Source organism: Dufourea novaeangliae, unplaced genomic scaffold, assembly GCF_001272555.1.
Source record: "Dufourea novaeangliae isolate 0120121106 unplaced genomic scaffold, ASM127255v1 scaffold248, whole genome shotgun sequence".
NCBI lineage: Eukaryota > Metazoa > Arthropoda > Insecta > Hymenoptera > Halictidae > Dufourea > Dufourea novaeangliae.
In genome coordinates, this window is record NW_015374156.1 from 763,711 (window position 1) to 783,815 (window position 20,105).

Here is a 20,105-nt window from a genome sequence, read left to right on the forward strand (position 1 = left end):
AAAAATGGAGAGAATGAGAAACATTAAAAAGATAGTAAATAAATTGATGTCCAAACGCATAGTTATTGGTTGATAATCAACAATTTAGGAGTACACATACATATGTGTTACTGTTTAGTGTAGAGGTTCAATTTCACATTCTATCGATAATTATAATCCATACTTTTGGGTAAGGTATTACAATAATACTGTAGGTATAAGGTATTGCAGTACCAACTCGCTGTATTCGTGTCTCAGTTGTCAGCTTCCTCGACACAGACATATACATCAATGTCAGGTTCGATACATCTTTCGTATCGCAATCAGAAACAGAATCTGTGCGATCGAATTATAGGAGAAATAATGGCATTGCCTTCCTCGACTACAGATCCGGATAAAGAATCGTAAATCAATCTTTTATCGTTTCGAGTTATCTTGACTTTCAGATTCGTGTGTGGCCGCTGCTTCGATAATAAACTCAGACCCTCAGTTCGTCGATTCTTAGACGTCTGTGATTGCAAATATTTTTAATTTTCTACACACGACAACTACAACTAAATGAGAACTAAATTTCCACGTTTCTTTAATCACAAAAAACAATTTCGAGGAAAGAAAAACAAGATCAAGCTGGTAGAATAAAATATATTTTTAAAAGTATATGTCAACTTCACACAAATTTAAGGATTCAGTAAAATGTATTGATTATTGTAAACTATATATAATAGCGATCGTTCATATGATATCTAAATATAAATTTACTAGAAACACTTAATGATTTGTAAACTATATATAATAGCGATCGTTCACATGATATCTAAATATAAATTTACTAGAAACGCTTAATGATTTGTAAGCTATGTATTATTTTAATTGTTTAATATAGTCTTTTGATTAGTGTAAACTAAAATCTATTAGGTGTATCAATGAGGAATTATATGTATATATATTTCTCTATTTTCGTTTGTCATAAACGTGGTGGAAGATATCGATGAGCAATAACGAATATTACCAAGAAAGCATATTTTTGATTACCTTGAACACAAACGTTATCCCTGCTAAAAACATATAATGTATTCCTTGAATAACAAAAATTTCATGAATACCAATATATTATACTACTGCATTGGTACACCTATATGTATACTAGCCAATACCAGCCTTCAATTCACTGGAAATCTTCCAACGACGTTTCTTATCGATATTCTATAATTCGAAATTAACATGACAATATTCCCGTTGAAACGAGGTGAGAATCTACGCCGATACTTCTCTAGTGCCAAGGTTCCATCGACTCCTAAATCATTAACGTGACCGACCGGCTCGATTCCTCTCTGAAACATTTCGAACCGCTCCTCAAGGAACAATCGATCCTTCAGGCGAATGAGGGGCGAAACTACCCCCTGACTCAACACTATCGACAGTCACGGACCTTATATCCTCTAAAAAAGTATTCGTAATCCATGGATTAAGTTAATAATCCCCGGTTAAACTTAATACTTCGCTCCCGAGTCGCGATAGATATTGCGGTTTAAGGCTCAATATTTAACGATGCCGGTCGGATCAGCTGGTTAGAACGGGAAAATGCAACTCGAAAGATTTCACCGATCATGGCAAATTCAGCAAATATTGCCGCATTTGTCCTGATACTTTCGAAAGCATTATTTAGTGACCAATATAATAGAACTTCTTTCTCTATTCTCCTAAAAAAAAGCAATGCCATGAAGAAGTTTTCTATGTTGCAAGCGCTGACGTAACATCATTAGAAGTCCTAAATCGCTATTAGTTAATGTAATTTTGGAAAATTCCAAAGTTGTAAATGAAAATTGCAAAAGTTCTTTGAGTTGTATTCGATTATTAAGATCTGGAACAAATAAATTAACTTTTTAGGCTTCTCAGACAGTTAATAACTTACGCATTATGATATTATCATTCCTTCTGGGTTGCAAAATATTTTATTTTATTAGGGATTATGCAGTCCAAACAACAAATCGATTATTTTCACTATACATATATCAGATTTGAAGGAAACAATTTATCAGAATAAAATGAGAGCTAAGTAGGTATGCTTCTAAGAGAAAGTTTATATTTTATTATTTTCTACAGAAACTTTAAGGGGCGATTCTGGAATGTCCAAATAAAATGAAAATCTGGAATAACGAAATTGTGATGGACGCTTGGCTTTCCAGTTATTAACACTAAAAATTTGGGCCAGAAACGCCTCAAACCAGACAATACGCATGCAAGCTATAAACGTATGATACGACAGGACCAGTATATGCACTGGCGTCGCTTGAAAAAAAAGCAACTTTACCTCGTAGCAAAAAAAGTGATGTCCAACACCTGCATTCGAGCCTGAACTGCTTTCTTTGCTAGACCTCACGAAAAAGCACATACGTATCGTTGTATGACACAAAACCTGGTTACTCGTTTAGATCCACAAGGGAGGCCACACCACACACTTGCACAGAATAAACAATAAATAAACTAATTTAAACTAAACTAAAACTCACTATAATAAATTAAATTAATACTATAAAAAATACAGGCGCTTTTCGAAGGCTATTTCGCGCCGATTAGATATGTTCCCGTTGACGACTGCCATCAAACTGAGGAAACGTTACTCAAGTTCTATGCAAAGAACAATGTCGAATAATCGTCTAAACAATGAGTGGGCATAGTACCCACTACCTGTTCTTCGGTAACGTCACCAACGGCCGCGAATAACCTGCAGATGTTGTATTGTTGGGATTGTACCCAGGAAAACGTACATATCACATGTTTGGCTGCGAAATAAAAGCTCATTTTTTTCAGGGGACGGCAAGATATTGCGTTTTTCGTTTGTAGGCAGATCGCCTGATTTCAAGTGTTTTTGGCGCTAATTTTTCATCGTTGATAACTTGGAAATAAAGCTTCCAAAACAATTTCGTCATTTTTCATTTTCATTTTATTTTGACATATAAAATCGCTCCTTAAAGTTTCTGACACCAGGAGCTGATCGTCCTGTATAATAGTTAGCTCCTGGAATAATCCACCTGGTGGTTTAAAGGTTCGTCCTAGAGAATTCGAAATATGTTACCGTAGAATGCCGATTAACCGAAGTAATAAGGAGACCACCAATTCTAATAAGCGGGTTTTCGGATATAATTGGTCTAGAATAATGAAAGTTGCAAATTTATCATAAACTACTAGAAATTTAACAATTTTGAAACATTATTTTAAAGATTCGACAAGGTATTTTCAACTTCACAGTCTAATAGAATAGTACACATAAACCTGAAATTACTTCAACGATGTCATTCTATCCGTCAATTGAAGCAGGGGAAACAATATCACTATCTTTCTTAATTTACTGTCCATTTTAAAATATTTCTGCATAAATATTCCTATAACTGTAATTTTTAAATCCAGTAAACTATATCGCCAATTAAAGCGTTGCATAATTTATTTCAAGCACGCTCAAACGTAGCAGATTGTATGTTTCTACGTATTTTGTTCAACATTCAGATAGAATCTTCTAAACTAATTTTTTTATGAAATATTCGTGATGCATTCTCTGTTCCTATAAGCGGTACTTGGGATGATGGGAATTCCGATAATCGACATTAGAATAATCGATATTCTACCGTAATTAATATTAGAAAACACATCTATTTAACCTGTCAATCGAGGAAGACAAGTTAACTTATCGTTGACATTCCACTCAATCATCGAACTTTTCGGTTCGTTAAACATGTACCCAATAATTCTTGTATCTGATTCCACCCCAAAATCTACAAATGAACTGCACTGGACACACATTTATTGAGCAAAATTATCGTCACATCGATTTCGTTGATCGCGAATGATATCTTTATAGACGTTTAAGACTAGAAAATCGCCCGGTTAATAGTTTTTGGGTTTCCTAAAAGATCTCATATCTGGACCACATAGTCACAGTGTATTAAGTACTTTTAAGAAAAATTACTTTTCACATGTTTCTCGTATCAAATTTTTCACAGTTCCCGATAATAAAACTTATTTCGTTCTAAGTCGGTTCAATATAATAGTGTGTAAATTATAAATCTATACCTTATTCCGAGCTAAACAGTCTAAAGTCCCTCACATAAAGGAACTTCATGCAACGTTCACTATTTCTACATATCGATACTTCTCTTAAGTCCATTCAATATACTAAAGGTAGTGACTGTTCCCGTTGAATTTACACCGAACGGTTCCAAAGTTACAAGCTTTTCGCACCTATGATTCGCTCTCCCCTAAAGTTTGAAATGTGTGACTTAATACACTCTAGCTTTAGGATCCAGATACAGTAAATGGTGCAAAACTCTTGCCACTCAGAGCTGGTTAAACAGAACCTCACCGTGTATTCAATTGGAATCAGCCTTCTCTGAAACTACGAAATCTTTTTTTTCCACAAATGGTGGAGAACCCGTGTTTCGGGTCAGTGAGACAAAATCGCAGTAGTCTCGTCCGTCCCGCGGGCGTAGGGTAATTGGCTGGCGTTTCGGTTCGGCATAAATTGGTGCAAAAGATCGTAAATCAAGGGACGAAGGGAGGAGGGGGAGTGTCCAGGGGTTCGGTCGTAAATAGCCGGGGATACTTACAATACACAACCATGGAGGCGCTCGCGGATCGCTCGTCCGCGAAAGTGGATATGACGCACGTGTAGTCGCCGGTAAGATCGATACCAGGCTTATTCAATTTCATGGCTCGGTACTTGGTGTACGGATCGTCGCTGGCTTCGTACATCAGGTCGACGTACTTCTCGGTTAGCTCCCCGGCCAACGGGCTCCTGCCGTATATCCATTGGTAAGCCAGTTCGTTGGTGTTGAAGAACCATTTCACGACTAATCCTTTGCTGGGCGTGTTCTCGAAATCGTAGTCGCAGTCCAGGATCACGTAATCCGTGTCCCCAGCCTTCACCGTCTCCGGGACGTTCACGCTTTTTATCATGAGCTGCCAGCATTCTGCAAAAATTGTAAAGAGACCACCGATGAGCAAGAGCGAGAGATCGTCAGAAAGAGAGAGAAATAGAAGGAGGAAGAAAGAGGCTGTCGTGGGGATCGATTTCTCGGTTGTGGCGGGAAGAAAGCTTTTTCCTTTCCTCGTTTCTACGGTTTCGCGCGCGCAGGGAGGATCCGTGCAGCTAAGGAACATCGACTCAGGGATGAAAGTGGCGCTGAGAGAATTGGACCTGCTACTGCCTCTGTTGCCGATCCTCGACGGGGAAGAATGAGCCTAATTTTACTTGGAAATATGCGGGATGTTGCGTTGGGAAGATCGGTGATGAGTAGACTGCGGATGTTTATGCATTTATAACGTTTTTTAATTTACCGAAGGTAGTGAAGTAGTGTAGCAGATTTGAGTCATAATGGCGAAAATATAATGTAGCTCTCATATCGCAAGATCAGTTAACCTATTATGGACCAATCAGTGAAATAATGCGATCTTTAAACGTAGGATTTTTTGTTCATTGCAAAATTACATGCCTAAGTGGAAAAAGGAATAACGACGACAAAATTATTATGCAAGTCTATGGACATCTCTTTCGTAAGCACAATATTAAAAAACAGTATTCATTAATGTAAATTAATTGACAAACAATTACACAATAATTATTCATTTTCTGTATGACACCACTGTAGGTATTTCAGAACCTAATTACCCCACAATATTGTATTGACAGTAGTCGATGCGATGTACAAGAAAAACATTTTAGTGTACGAAAATCTTTAATATAAGAAATAAAAGTCTGTCTAATTTTTTATCTTTGTACATTACTATTAAACATTATTAATTTATATAAACTTCCGTAGTCTAGTGATGAATTATGTTTTTGATAGTGTAGTTAGAGGTGAATAAAATTCGACGTGGAAATGGAAAGATTGTTACACAGTTGTTGTATCTTTTTTACATTTTCTGAAAAATGTATATTCTATGGTAATTGGGTACAAGTAAAGAAAAAGGTACTCATGACTGATATTAATACGAAGACTTAGATTTGTTTCAGTACACTACTTAATCTTTATTCTCGTATATTTGAGAGAATCGACTGAATATTGTGTCGTATATTAAGTTACATGAGTTAAAATAAAATAAATTGAGCAGAACTCCTACTGTTACTATTAATAGATCCGTTCTGCAAATAATTAATAACAATAATACAGCATAATATAAACGATGGGTAAGGCCTTTAATAGTTCCAATTCTTCTTGTGATTTAAATTAAAGTCTTCCAGAAGTGGATGATACTTAAACACATTTTATGGAAAATCAGTTCGGGTTCTGAATTCTTCGACGGTAAATCGATCATTTTTATAGGAGTTCACAGGGTCACAAATTATCCCGTCCGCGGACGAACTTCATTAACTCTTGACATTTGAAGGCTCAACAACGCCATCACTCGGATCATTAACTTCTCCACTGCTCTAAGATAGTCTGCAAACTCTGCGCCATAAAGGAAATGTATTATCGTGCGAGAGAACCGTAATTCTTCCATTATAGAAAAATCAATCGATCCACCAGACGTCTGCTCGAACAGTTCATCTCCTTTTATTAATAGTTGCCGACAGGTACGCATTATCGTACTGGTCGTATTGTTCAATTTTCTGCGACAAACTCAAGATATATAACACCGGGGAGTTGAAATTTAGCGGCACTAGGGAATATAATTGCTTTGAATTTTAAGTGGTGAAATTCTAGATTGGTTACATCCCCACCCGGCTAGCCCCCGTTTGGTGTTCCACCAATTATTGTACAAATGAACGCATACACCGCGGTGATAGGAAACGGCGCATAATAAATGACGCGAAATGGAAATTACTGTTTAACTGCTATGGAGAACGTCATCGCGATATTGTCGTAACGAGATGGTTGTGTAATTATTCATTGTGGATCGATGTTACCTTCAGCGCTCGACGAGCAACTTTATATGGACTTATAGAATCTATTTTAACACGATCTTTAAGAGTAACTTAATAACAGAATTTTTCTAATCTTGGAATGATTGCACGAAGAAAAATATATCAACGAAGTGAAAAGAATCATCTGAAGTAAGTGCAAAGATAAGTATTTTTTGTATGATTATACTGCAGGCTTAACATAGCACTGACAGCGAAAGAGATCTAGAAAAATAGGACTGTGCAATGTCAGACATTTATAATATTCCTCGTCAAATTTGTCTGGTACTTGTCATGTGAATTGTGTTATGCTAAATATACAGAGTGTCCCAAAAAGATGGGACAATCCGCAACATGCATATTCCTCATGCAAATGCGAATCGAAAAGTCATTTACCGTTTTGTAATCTGAATCTCTATTTCCGAGATATCAGCAGTTAAACGAATTCACACGTTCTTGACGATGATTTTTGACTGTGTCTGCGCGTACGTGTGGCCCACCGCTCAGCTGATTGGAGTTCATTTAACTGCTAATATCTCGGTAATGGAGCTCCAGATTACTAAATGGTAAAGGACGTTTCGATTTGTATTTGCATGAGGAATATGCACGTTGCGGGATGTCCATCTTTTCGGGATACCCTGTATAGTGTAGACGCAACTACAGAAACAATACACAGTAAACGCATCTGTTTCCCCAAATAAAGAAGACCACGTACCATAAATCCTGTACAAACTTCTCAGATATTCAGCGCACAATAGAAGAAAGAATAAAGTTTGGCCCATCAAGCACCAACGTAACACCATGGAAACATCTTTGTCGGTCTCATCTCTGATGCAACTACCCTTACAAGTCACGTCGCCGGCAATGTTACAGCACCGGGCGTAACAGCCACTTCCTGCGGCCGCAATGATTACAGAAAACAAAAAGAAAACGGTCGACGGTGATAATTATGAAATATCGTCCCACGAAAGAAACTCACCAGCAGCGCGAGGGCTGATGATAAAAAAAATTTCCTTCGTCGCGGCTCTGTCTCCACCCATTTCCCAACCGGAAGGTTGGTATTTTTTTGCCGCCTAAACGTTGGTGTCTCACTTTTTCGCCGAACTGGAAAGTTTTCAAGAGGGGGTAGAGCGGTGGTGGGTGTAGCTGGAAGCTCGGCCGCTTTGTCCACGACGAAAGTTGGTGGAAATTTATGTGGCGGGTGTTGGGGCCGTGTGAAAATTTTCACTTTTCATTGGGCCACGTCGCACCGCCGCCCGGGAGAACTTACATACACAAGAGGTAGGTATCTGTACGGTGACAAAAGTTAGTCGACCGCGAAACTACGCGGGAAAATGTTCCGTGGTGACGGCGCAACGTCGCCCCGGAATTGTGCATGATCATACCCTTCGGCCATCCTCGATCGCGGTTCCGAATTTCCATTCTAATCTTGTCGCTGCCGCACAATGCTCGCACAATGCGATCCACTCGATTTTTCGAATATCGCGCGGAAATTATCGTCGTGGTTTCGAAATACTGGATTTGATTCAGACAGTGAATTGACTAAGTGGTGGAAAATGATTTTCAGATGTATGGCTACGTGCATGAAGCATTCTAATATATATGTAGTGAGGAATTGTAAGTTCCTTGCGAAGAAGTAACGAGTTTATTGTAAATCGAAAGTTGATGTACAGTCGAGGACGTTCATAATAATTTTTCGTTAATTAATATATATCGTACCTGTTATGCCAGATCTATGAATGGGATGAATGATAATTAATTCCTCATTTTTTTAAATTTACTTCGATTGTGATAATTTATTGTTTCATTTTGAAGTTACCTTTTCCTTTCGTTCACATATTAATGTCTAAAAATAACAATGTTTTTTCTTAATCTACTTACCAAATTGTCATTTCTGTCTGAGATTGTTATACCGTTTTTCAACGACGAATTAAACGAGGAGGGAATAAACAAAAATTATTTTGCAATTTTACTTCAATTTGATCAAAAAGCTAATAATATTTGCAAGAAAATTTCAAAAATCCTGATCTTCAGAATTACCGCATTGAAAAGATTGTTTATGACTACTTTGCATATATTACACACTGCTATTACAAACTTCTTAATACTTGAAGGATAAAGTTATTAAATTGAATATATAAACCATAACTTAACACGGTTATATTTATTATTCCGCTTATGTGAAAAATTCATGGTATTATTTTATACAGTCTTTTATTGTCGGAAGTTCCCAAATTACACTGACAAGTTTTCTGATCGTATTGAAGGTATCTGGATGAGGCAGCACGTCTTCCAGACAATTCTGCTTGCTCAAGTATTTTTAGAAAGTCAGCTTTCTACGAATTAATCTACCACCCCACACTTTCTTCCACGTAATACTTCAGATTCACCTTATTACCGACCAACCCTTGGAATTGGGTTCGGCCAATTTAATCACGTTCATACCGAGGGAACAATTTCTTTAAACGAGAACACTCAGTCAAGTGGGTATCGAATACTAATATTTTATGTTAAAAAATAATTCTAGCTGCTTAAGTCTCTCCATGAAATATGATCTAGAATGATCTGTTTCCCATTATGAGTGTCCGATCGATAATGGACGTTCGATTAATCAGAAGTTGCAAAATGTTTGATGTATGCAATAATACAACTATTACAGACTGATGGCATTACATAAGAAATACATACAGCTTTCATTCATGAAACATTGGTGACTTACTTTCTCCAGTAAAGACGCTCAGGAGAGTTATGTTAATTTATCTGTAAAAAAAGCCAGTAGACAACGATATAAGCTTAATAAGGTTGCTAGATAACCATGTAAAGTTAGTAACGATAATAAGCGGCATAAACTAAATTTTTCTTATTTCCAGAAAATTACTCCTCTCCGGTCAATTTTGACGCATTTTACCTCACAGGGCTCTCTCCACGAGTTTCCACCGAATGCATATCCTCATTCTGCATGAGCGCGCACATATTTTCCTCGAGCAACTGGTTGGATTCCCTAACGTAACTTAAAACTAACAAGGGAGGATCTTCAGAAAAATTTTTTCTTTAAATTATATACTTTCAGACTGTGTAGAAACGGATTTTAAAACGACTCGAGAATTTAGTCTTTGTGAATTTACTATGGAGAAATAAAGTATAAATGATAAATACAACACATAAGTATACCTTATGCAGGGTGGTTCACTAGACATTACTATTTCGATTTACGTGGCAGTTATTATTCGTGGCGAAAAATGGTTCACGTAAAGTTGAATGATTTTAGAATGGGCACATTTTGATGTTAACATCAGAAATAAATGTTAACATCATTCAACTCTACGTGAACCATTTTTCGCTACGAATAATAACAGTTACGTAAACCGAAGTGGTAATACCTAGTGAACCACCCTGTATACACAGACACGTAAGATACATCATGTATTAAATTATATATTTGTAATTACCGCATATCTCATGTAAATGGTTGGTAATTGTAGTTGCTAATGACCTTTAATCCATACGACGATAAGTAAACAGATTTAAAAAAAAAATTATTAAAAGGAGGCAGTAAAATCAACATAAAACCTAATAAAACACCATCTTACTTCTACATAAAAAACCGTTACTAGAGCATTCGGCGAGGATACCAGCAAGAAACGCAGCTCGATAAATCAACGGAAAAAGCGACTAATTGAAACGCAGTGATGCTCATTAATTATCGCTGGCCCCGAAAATCGGTTCCCCTGACCCAGAAACGGCACTCGGCTGTGAAGGTAATTCCCAAGCGGGGGCTTTCCACTAAATCGTTTGTAATTTCTGCTACGTGCCGCGTTGGCAAATAAATCCTGACGTGCCGCGGAAGGAACGCTCGGTAACGTGGTCAACTTTGATTAAGGGCCCCGACTGTCCGAGCAGTTTCAAAGGACCGTGGGGTTGTGCCGCGTTTTCGCCGGACGATACAAGGGACAAGCTGGAAATGGGGCAAGCAGTACGGGCTGAAATCTGCGTATCCGCGGCTGGGAGTTTGCGACAAGCAAGTCCTTCATACATCGCAGCAAGTTGTTGCTGAGCGGTGATCAACTCGAAGAGGGGCCCGACGTGTACATTACAAATTAGTGTCTTTGACACAAGTACCAAGGCACTGTCAAAGTACCGGTCACCCGGCGGCGCTATTCGTCTTCAATTTGAGACCAGGTGAACTTTTAGTTGGAGCATCCGCCCACTGTTTCTGGGTCCCCTTTATCAACGCTTCGGTTGCGTTGTCGCGCGTGTGTAGGTGTTAACTTCATGAGAATTTCAGGAGTTGAGATATACAGGGTGTAACAAAAATGTCCGACGACCCGGAAACGGGAGTCTCGTGAAGTGATTTGAAACAAGTTTTTCATTAGCAAAAATGTTATTCGAGGCTTTGTTAACGAGATATTAACGAAAAACCCCGACCAATCAGAGCGCGAGTCTGCTGGACGAGTTTCCGCGGTAACGATGGCTACGCCCTGCGATTGGTAGCCAACGATACCGCGGGAACTCGGCTGGCAGACTCGCGCTCTAATTGGTCGGGGATTTTCGTTAATATCTCGTTAACAAAGCCTCGGATAACATTTTCGCTATGGAAAAAGTTGTTTCAAATCATTTCAGGAAGCCCTTAGTTCCGGGAGTCGAAGCTATTTTGGGACACCCTGTATATTTATGTAATTTGACACTGAGCTGCATAGTCAGATATGTATTTCGGTTCAGTCATGGCTTTTAAAAGAAAGCGCACAGTGGTCCGAAAACCGTCTTGGCATTAGGGATGGCAAGAAACGAAATAAACCATCCTTTTCACGTCCTTAGGTTAAATATTAAAAAAATGAAAAACAATTTTCATTGAAACAATAGAAGAATTAATGTTCGTTAGATTAATATGAAAATATTGTAATAATGTATGTACTGGAATAGCAAGTACAGAGTTAGTCGTTATAGAAGATACTAATACCAATTTCAACGCATTATGCCCGGCCGAGGTAGGAAAGCTGCACAGCCCCATCGTTGCATTTCATCGATGTGGATGCCAGAGGACGATGATAATGACAATGATGATAGCAGCATGGTTGTTTGTTTAGCCGATAATACAGAAACAATTTCAAGGATAACAAAGGAACGGAATTACATCGTTCAAGGGTTGATGGAAGCCGAGATGAGAATAAAGCGAGGGAAGAGTAAATCCCGCGCTAAAGTATCTAGGACGTATAAATTGTTAAATCGCCTAAAATAATAAGCTGCGAAAAATTTCAGTTGTTCCTCGCGTCCTAAACAGGAACGACAACACTGTTCCATCCTGTTAATTTTGCGACGCACTTTCATCATCCTTTTAAATTTTTATGTATCGACTTTTTACATATTTATAACAGCTTTTAATCCATGTTTTTCTCTTTCAGCGTGCGATGGTATTAGTGTTTGGATTTAACAACGCTGTGTTGCAATATATATTTCTATATGTGTATAACATTAATATTCGAAAGTTCTACTATCTGAACGTTCTGTTATCCTAATAGAGAACCCAAGCAACAGATGCCGTCTCCTAGTGTTGTACATATGTGTATAGGGACTTATTTGTAAGTCGTGTGCAGTTGTGCGTCAAGTATGTGGTTTTGCGCGCCAAATTTGACTGTTGAAGTTTGATACTAATCTATTGATTAATTTAGTTAAGTTAAGATTTATAAATAATTATCAGTAAATTTGTTATGGTTGAGTTTAGACGTGTTTACATTTATTTCCATACCGCTGATTCCCTACATATGTAATGTTTACGTACAATGTGTACTTTCTTCTGTTCAATCGGATTAGTAATTTTTCATCATCTTGAATATAATAAAGTTATTAACCATTTTATTGAATTATGGTACTGTACTTTTTTAGAACTTGCAATAGTCTGTGCTTAAAAGAATATTTTCTGTGTCCGATTGTATTCATTTGTTATTCAATAGAAACTATCTTGTACTTACGAAACAGACAACGTGTAATTTCGTTGAATTTTAACTGAACTTTACGAACACCTTGTGTTTGAAATTCTATTATCGAGACAGTGATTCTAATATACTTTGCTATTACATATCAAAATTCTAAAAAAATTTCCATACGTTTTAATGAGCTTGTTAATATTCAACAAGCCTCACCGTTATATTTATGGAAAATAGAGGCTCAAGGTAGGAAAATTAGTTTCGTACAAATAAGAACTTTACACAGAGCTGACTAAAAGGTTCAGAAGACACTTTTCCATTTCGCGCGAAGCTTTACCTAATCCTTTAGTTAATATGCAAATGTTTCGTCCTTTTAAAGTAAAAATAGGTTGTAATATTAGAGGAACTAAAATTACTTTTTCGCCAGCGTTACTAGATCTCTGCGAAACGATGTTTCTTTCCAACGATCAGTCCTTGTTTCATACTCTTCTATGTGCAGTATCTGCAATGTCACTTGCAATTGAATATTTTAACATTTACTACACTGTTTGATTCATATTTAATTTACATTCACGTCCGTATATATTAGAACACTTACCGTATATCAAGTATATCTTATGGAATATTACCAAATTATTGAAAGTTTTAAATAAATACAACGTAGTCGATATTAAAGCTCAATACACACTATTTATATTATTTTTCAGGAGAACGAAGAGAAACTAATTCATTACGTAGTATTTTATGTATTAAACAAAGCGACATTTGTGCCATCTCGCTTGAAGTATTGGACTTCAACTTTTAACATTTTTCTAGATGGAAAACTGAAAATATGTGACTCTGTTTTTATGGGGGTACGATATGTTTCTCGAACAAAACAGGTGTTCCAATCCTTACGAACGAGTGTACATTACAGTATAATAACCCTCTACATACGAGCGTCACCAATCAACTGTATCACATTCTTGGTAATAGAGTCTCAGGTCACCTTTATAGCATTAAGCAAAAATAACCACATCATTTAAAAAAGAAACATGCATCACAACATACGTTTCTGCGTCTGAAATAATTCAATTTTAAATACACCATCTCGCATCGTATCGAAACTATCTAACAAAAATTCTCATGCATAAAAAGGATTACCAAAAGCAGAGAACCAAGTATAGAAAATTTATATTAAACAGCCCAACAATCCGAACGAGCAGCGTCAGTTATTATGTTCCAACCCCTCACGGCCGAGGATTAATATTTTTACATTATATTCGTATTAAGGTGCCCAAGTATATAGCCCACGGAAGAGGAGAAACTCTGGCGAGCTCTAAGTGCCATTAACGCCGTGGAACGAGCGCGTTTTCTTCGCCGTGGAACGGAGGAAATAAAAAGGTGGCCGGGTTACCGCGGCGCTAAATTACGCCTAACATTCCACGTTCGTGAAATGATAAATCGTCCCCGCGTCCGTATTGCGTCCCGGTGACATTAGATTCTGACACGAGAACGTGATAAAAGAGCAAGGACTCCCTTAAGCATGCAGTCGGCCGGGCACGTAACGACTAATGCTACTGGCAACTACGAAGCGCAAGCTTGCTTCACGGGCTTCCGATAAACGAGTTTCTTCTGCTCTGTTTACCGCCCCTACACACCCCGCCGCCGACTCGCGTGGAAACCAGCCCTTTCGCCCCGGGGAACGACAACTTTGAAATCCGTGACGATCTTTCGTAGCGATCTTGAAGCTCTCGGATGCATTCGCGACTTTAATGCGAACGGCCCTGTGTAATTTCTGATGCTTGTAGCCGCGACATTAACGGCATACCGTGCTACCAGGTGTATGCAAGCCGTCGGAGCCACCTAAAGTCATGTTTCCAAATCTTACTGTTATTTAGTTAATCTTGTGTTACTGAGAAATTCTGCTTTGATTTGATAAAAAAACCAACAAACAACGTATTTCATATTTTGTACCAATTTTTTGCACGGAAATGGATGCCAGAAAATGGTACAAAATGGTACCATGTGGTACCAATGTTTGATATCTCTGGTAATAATAAGAAAAACTATCTTTTTTAAATTGTCCTCTTGGAAAAACTGCCCTCAGCTTTAATGAGAGCATGATATATTCTGGGCATTAAGATCTGATATTGTTGCAGTGGACTCTGATTGGAACAACATAAGATTCACGTATTCCTACGTAAAACGAAAAGAGAATGTCTTTTTAGGCGGTAAGAAAGGTCAGGTCAAGCGTTGCCTTAAATTGGGATTATGAATTATGTAAGAATACCTTGGATTTAAGAAAATGCTAAAATTAAATTATATTCCTGCTAACGTCTGGTATATTAACGATGGGTCAGTACAAGATTCATCAGGTCATCTGATTTTGGTAGAAATGAGCAAATAATTTCAGTCTGTTGCTCGGTAGTGAACACTATCGCTCACAAGTACTAGGACACCTAGCCTGTATGGAGAAAATGTGATGTTTGATAAAAATTATATATTTTAGGCCACGTTCGTTACTTTATAGTAGCATAAGCGTTATCCATCGAGCTTTAAAATCCTTTAAACAATATTTATTTCAGACTGTCAGTAATTTCCTGTAAGGAAATTTCCTTATAAGTGTCCCAAAATTTATGACTAGGAGTGTATGTCACCCACAATGTATAAAGTGGTTTGCAGATAATGAATTTTTAGGTTATGGTTACTAGGACATCAGACATCGACCGGTTTTAGAACAACAGTATCTGCACGATGTTGTGCAGGTTTTTCTTTTTTTAAAGCGTTCTAGGTTCTATATACATATATACTGGATATTGTAAAAATAGCAATTACACGGCTAAAATTGCGTCCCTGTGAAACCGGTAGATTTCCTCCAGTGACCCCATTTCTGTTACCTGAGAGTTAAGAATAGCCATCAGTCAGACTTCACGAACTATAATTGACTCGTGTCTTGGCTGCAGTAGCGTAAATTCTTCGCCTCGAAGGTACACGGAAAGTCTCACTTTGCAGACGTGTCATTAAATGGCACAATTTGTTACGAACATAATTTATTGGTCGTTGCAAAGTTGAATATTTTCGATAGTTTTTCAATCATTAGTCAACGCATTTGTGTACATTTCCACGTGGTGAAAATGTTTGTACACGCATGATGAGTGACATGCATGCTTTTGCTATCGAGTATCCGTCACATATACCTTTATGACCCCTCGTGTGACATCTGATGGAAAAGGGAACGACTTGCTGGAGGATGAAAATTAACAGGAGTAGACTGAGAAGATTAACGATAAATTATTGTAGAATTATTTAATTAAGTGAGAGACTTAATTCGGTAATAGCAGGGAAAACTTCCTAAACTTCTTCCTGCGCTATTTGGGACAATACTGTCCTGTAAAACGTATTTACAGGAAGAAGTAAAATATTAAAAAAGGGTTTGTATTGGCATTGATTGAGATATTATCCTTGGAATTATCCGTGTGTGTACTAGGGAGCAATATATTATTTCTTATTGTTGGTACCCAAAGTCGCGTCAACAATGTTGCATTACATTTGAAGTATTCGGCTTTGCTCACGATAACGTTCTTTGTCTAGTTTTGACATGAAATATGTTCAAGAATTTTGTTTATTTTATTATGAATATATGCATAATAATATTTCATGAGTGTAATAGTACGTTGGTTTAAGATGACTTGACTGGGTACTCAGTTTAGTATTATTGGATATAGGTAGTAAGTTTAGTACTATTGGAATTTCTTGATGATCTCTTAACGCGAGGGCGGTTGCTTTCAGAAGAATCAATTCGCAACTATTTAACGAATCGTTTCCTCTTAAACGAACAATTCCGTTACAATTACTTGAACATCTCAGAAAATGATGTTCCTTGACCATGGTGCTCACAAAATGGCGCTGAATTTACACGGCGTGTTATAAATCACGGAATTTCGCAGACAAGTCTAATGGACGTGGGAAATTATAGAATAGTTATGTTATAAAATCCTGCATAATACTTCTATCACGACCGTGTAATCTCTTGTATCGGTAACGAGTATAATGGAGAAATGCAGGGCTCAGAATAATTAGAGGATCAGCAGCTGAAATGATTGTAAGGTAAATGTCACCATTAGCAGCCTCGTATCTTTTTATCGACCACCTGTTTATACTTTCTGCTAAGAATAAGTAATAAATCACATTTAGAATGAACTTTTGTACTTCATCTGTTCGCACACGAATTATAGTATCATTAAATTCATGAAGTTTAGTGGATTCAAAATTCACATAGTATTGGCGGATACAAAGACAGACACGTTTGAATATGGTACTGTTATACCTTTTTAAACAGATATATTTGAAACTGCCATATTTAACATAAAAAGTTGATAATGTGCAGTTTATAAACTATATTTTAACAGCGTTACTGTTACTCCAGAGATATTTAAGCAAATACAAATTCACATTCTCTTTCATTACCGCTTCAAACGAAAGTGAAGTTCCTTACAATTGCAGCAACACAATGGTATCATTGTTAACTCCTGAAACACAATTCTTCTCTGATCACTTTAGTACTTACTGTCACTCTATCGTACCACAATTTCACCCTACACTAGGCTAACTACAAATTACCATGCTACTCTGTAAAATCCTCCAAATACTTAACAAGTAAAATATTCTTCACGAAACACGCGTAAACTACGTCTCACCTGGCAATTAGAGCTACGATTCCTCAAACGCCAGAACATCGACGGAACAAGGCATCAGCGACAGTACTAACTAGGGTTGCAACGCGAGCGGTGGTGCCAGGTAGAAAAAAAAATATCGAATCTCGCAACGCACACGCTAATTACAAACGCGATATGATCCACACAGGGTAGCTCGTGCTGTGACCGATAAAAAGATAGTCGCGGATCAGGGAATGGTAGATACGTGACTGCTGATAACTGTACGCGACTTCCTGGAAGCACCAGAACACAACCGGTTCTCATATCTCGCGGCACGTTCGCCAGGCTGCGTAGACAGTCTTCGCTAGATCACAATCATGATACCGTCCCCAATTATGATAAATTGCATATAATTATGTCGGCCCCCCGGCACCCACCGTTGCCAGCGGCCGGACTAGGGAGGCCTGTAGGTAGTTTGTCTGGCTGATAAAAGGGTAGACGTAGGAAGGTAGACACGGGAATGAACGATTTGCATGCTACCAACTTAATCAACACCCACACCTTATGAACGATCCTTTACCACCATCTACGGGGGCAAGGCCTCTTCGAGCGTGGCTTATCGCGATACGAAAAATGGTCGAATGTCATGCTCGCCAATATTTTCCTCGGGCCTGGCTCTCTCACTCTCTTTCTCTCCCTTTCTCGAGTTATACCGATAATCTCGAGCTTGCATCACACTTCGAAGCAAAGCGTTCGGATGTTTAGTAACGATCGCCGCGCCGACTGACCGTCCGCCTCGAGTTTTGAGGTATGTTCTTTGTCACGGTGGGGTCGAGGGCGTCGGATAGTTGGATGATGTTCCGGTTGAGAGACCCGGGAGCCGTAATTTGATGTGAAAGCTGGCAATCTTTTTCGTGAGAAACGCGGGATCTTGCAAGAACGTGAAATATAGCGACGTCGCTCTTCTGTTCTCGATTACGATGGACAGCCTCTCGGGTCTGGATAATTCGAGTGTTGGAGTTTAGATGATGGGACAGGTTTGCACGATTTATTTTAGTAAAAATGTGTATAATGTTGTTCAGTCGTCACGAATACAATTGTAATAAAACACGAACGTGTAATATATTCTTACAAAACTGAAAAACGGAAGAGAACAGACACCTAAGTAACGATGAATCTTAAAATACTTCGTGCTGAAAATATAATTTTTTGTATTCTGAAACTTCTAATATAAATGTTCGCAACACTTTTAAAAATTTTTTTCAATTTGTACAAATGGAGACTACGTTAAGGCTACAGTATTGAACATAACATAAAAAGTGAAACTGTTTCAGATTTAAATTATTTAAAAATTAAAGGCGTACAATGTACCTATTTAGAATCATCTTCTTTGTGTCATTCGGGTAAATACAATAGAAACTCAATTATCGGAAAAATGTTTGTCCAAACGTCGCTTAATCCAGCGTTCGATTATTCGAACTTCTATACCTGCAGAAACACCTTCCAAATGGATTTTGGTTAACCCTTTAACGCTCGCACCCTTTAAATCGTTATTTCTAAATTATTAGACTTATGTATGTATGTATGACATTATGTATGTTGTACATTGTTATCTTAAAGTTGAAACTATCAATATTATACCGACCTATTTTATAAATCTTTTCTTAAATTTATTTTCGAAGGGAAAACTTGAATTTCTCAACCGAGAATATTGATATTTCCTTTACATCAGTGAAACTACGGATCATTGCGAATAAAAGTTAAATATTAACTAACAGAATTTAACGCACTCTTCAAATGAGTATTATGCATGCCGGTACAACGCTGTGAGTTCAAGGGTTAACACTGTATACAGATGTGAATATGTATAATAAAGTGTGATCTTTTGCTTTTACGAGTTTGCATAATTGAGGTCTTAATATATCGGAATTCTTTCGGCAGAAATTTTACAGACTAAAAATCTCTATGAAGTAGCTCTAGTTCCTATGAGAAGTCCACGAAAATGCACCAGAAGATGTTGCCTCAAGACTGGACTGTCTTGTCGCATCGGGTCACCTCATTGGCGCTCGTTTGCAAATTGCGTCTAATGTCACAGCAAGAGACAGAGGGCGGGTGGGATAAGGGAGTGGGAGAAACTACGAACACTGTGATTAGAGGGACGCCTGTCGGTCGCATTCACCCGGTTCTACGGGATCTTGAGCATCTTCTACAAACTGCGAATACGTAAGTAGGGAACACGTTATTTTATACGAACTGAATGATTAGAACGGGTACATGATTGCGGGTCGTTAGAGGCGAGCCCGTCGATAAAAGCCACGGACGCAGCGAGACTTTAAAGCCGTTGCGTCGTTGGCGCGTCAAAGCGAACAGTCTCACATGCCCGAGAATTTTCTGCAGTTATTTCGGGGAAGATGTCCCGCTGAATCCGTGATATTCAGTAGAAGTGAATTCCCGAATCTTTAAAAGGTCGTGGATCGTTAACCACTGGTTTGAAACGTTGTCAGACGTTAATCATCATTAAGAGATCTGTATATTTCTGAACTTTACATCATGGAACTGCAACGTATGTATGCATATGTAAATTTCTATAGGTTTTTAAGATTTTTATCGAATGTTTAAACATGAAGACATCGTTATGCATGAAGCTTTGAAAATAAAGTATAGAACTCTCGA

At 37.8% G+C, this 20,105-nt stretch overlaps 1 protein-coding gene across 1 annotated transcript in view; it reads right to left on the reverse strand.

The window, feature by feature from the left end:
• Positions 1–20,105, reverse strand: part of LOC107191994 — a 403,989-nt gene that overhangs the window by 35,289 nt on the left and 348,595 nt on the right. Inside the window, exon 2 of the mRNA XM_015581162.1 lies at positions 4,581–4,943. Coding sequence (XP_015436648.1) covers positions 4,581–4,929 — 349 coding nt within the window. The 5' untranslated portion in view covers positions 4,930–4,943. The remainder of the gene's footprint in view (positions 1–4,580; positions 4,944–20,105) is intronic.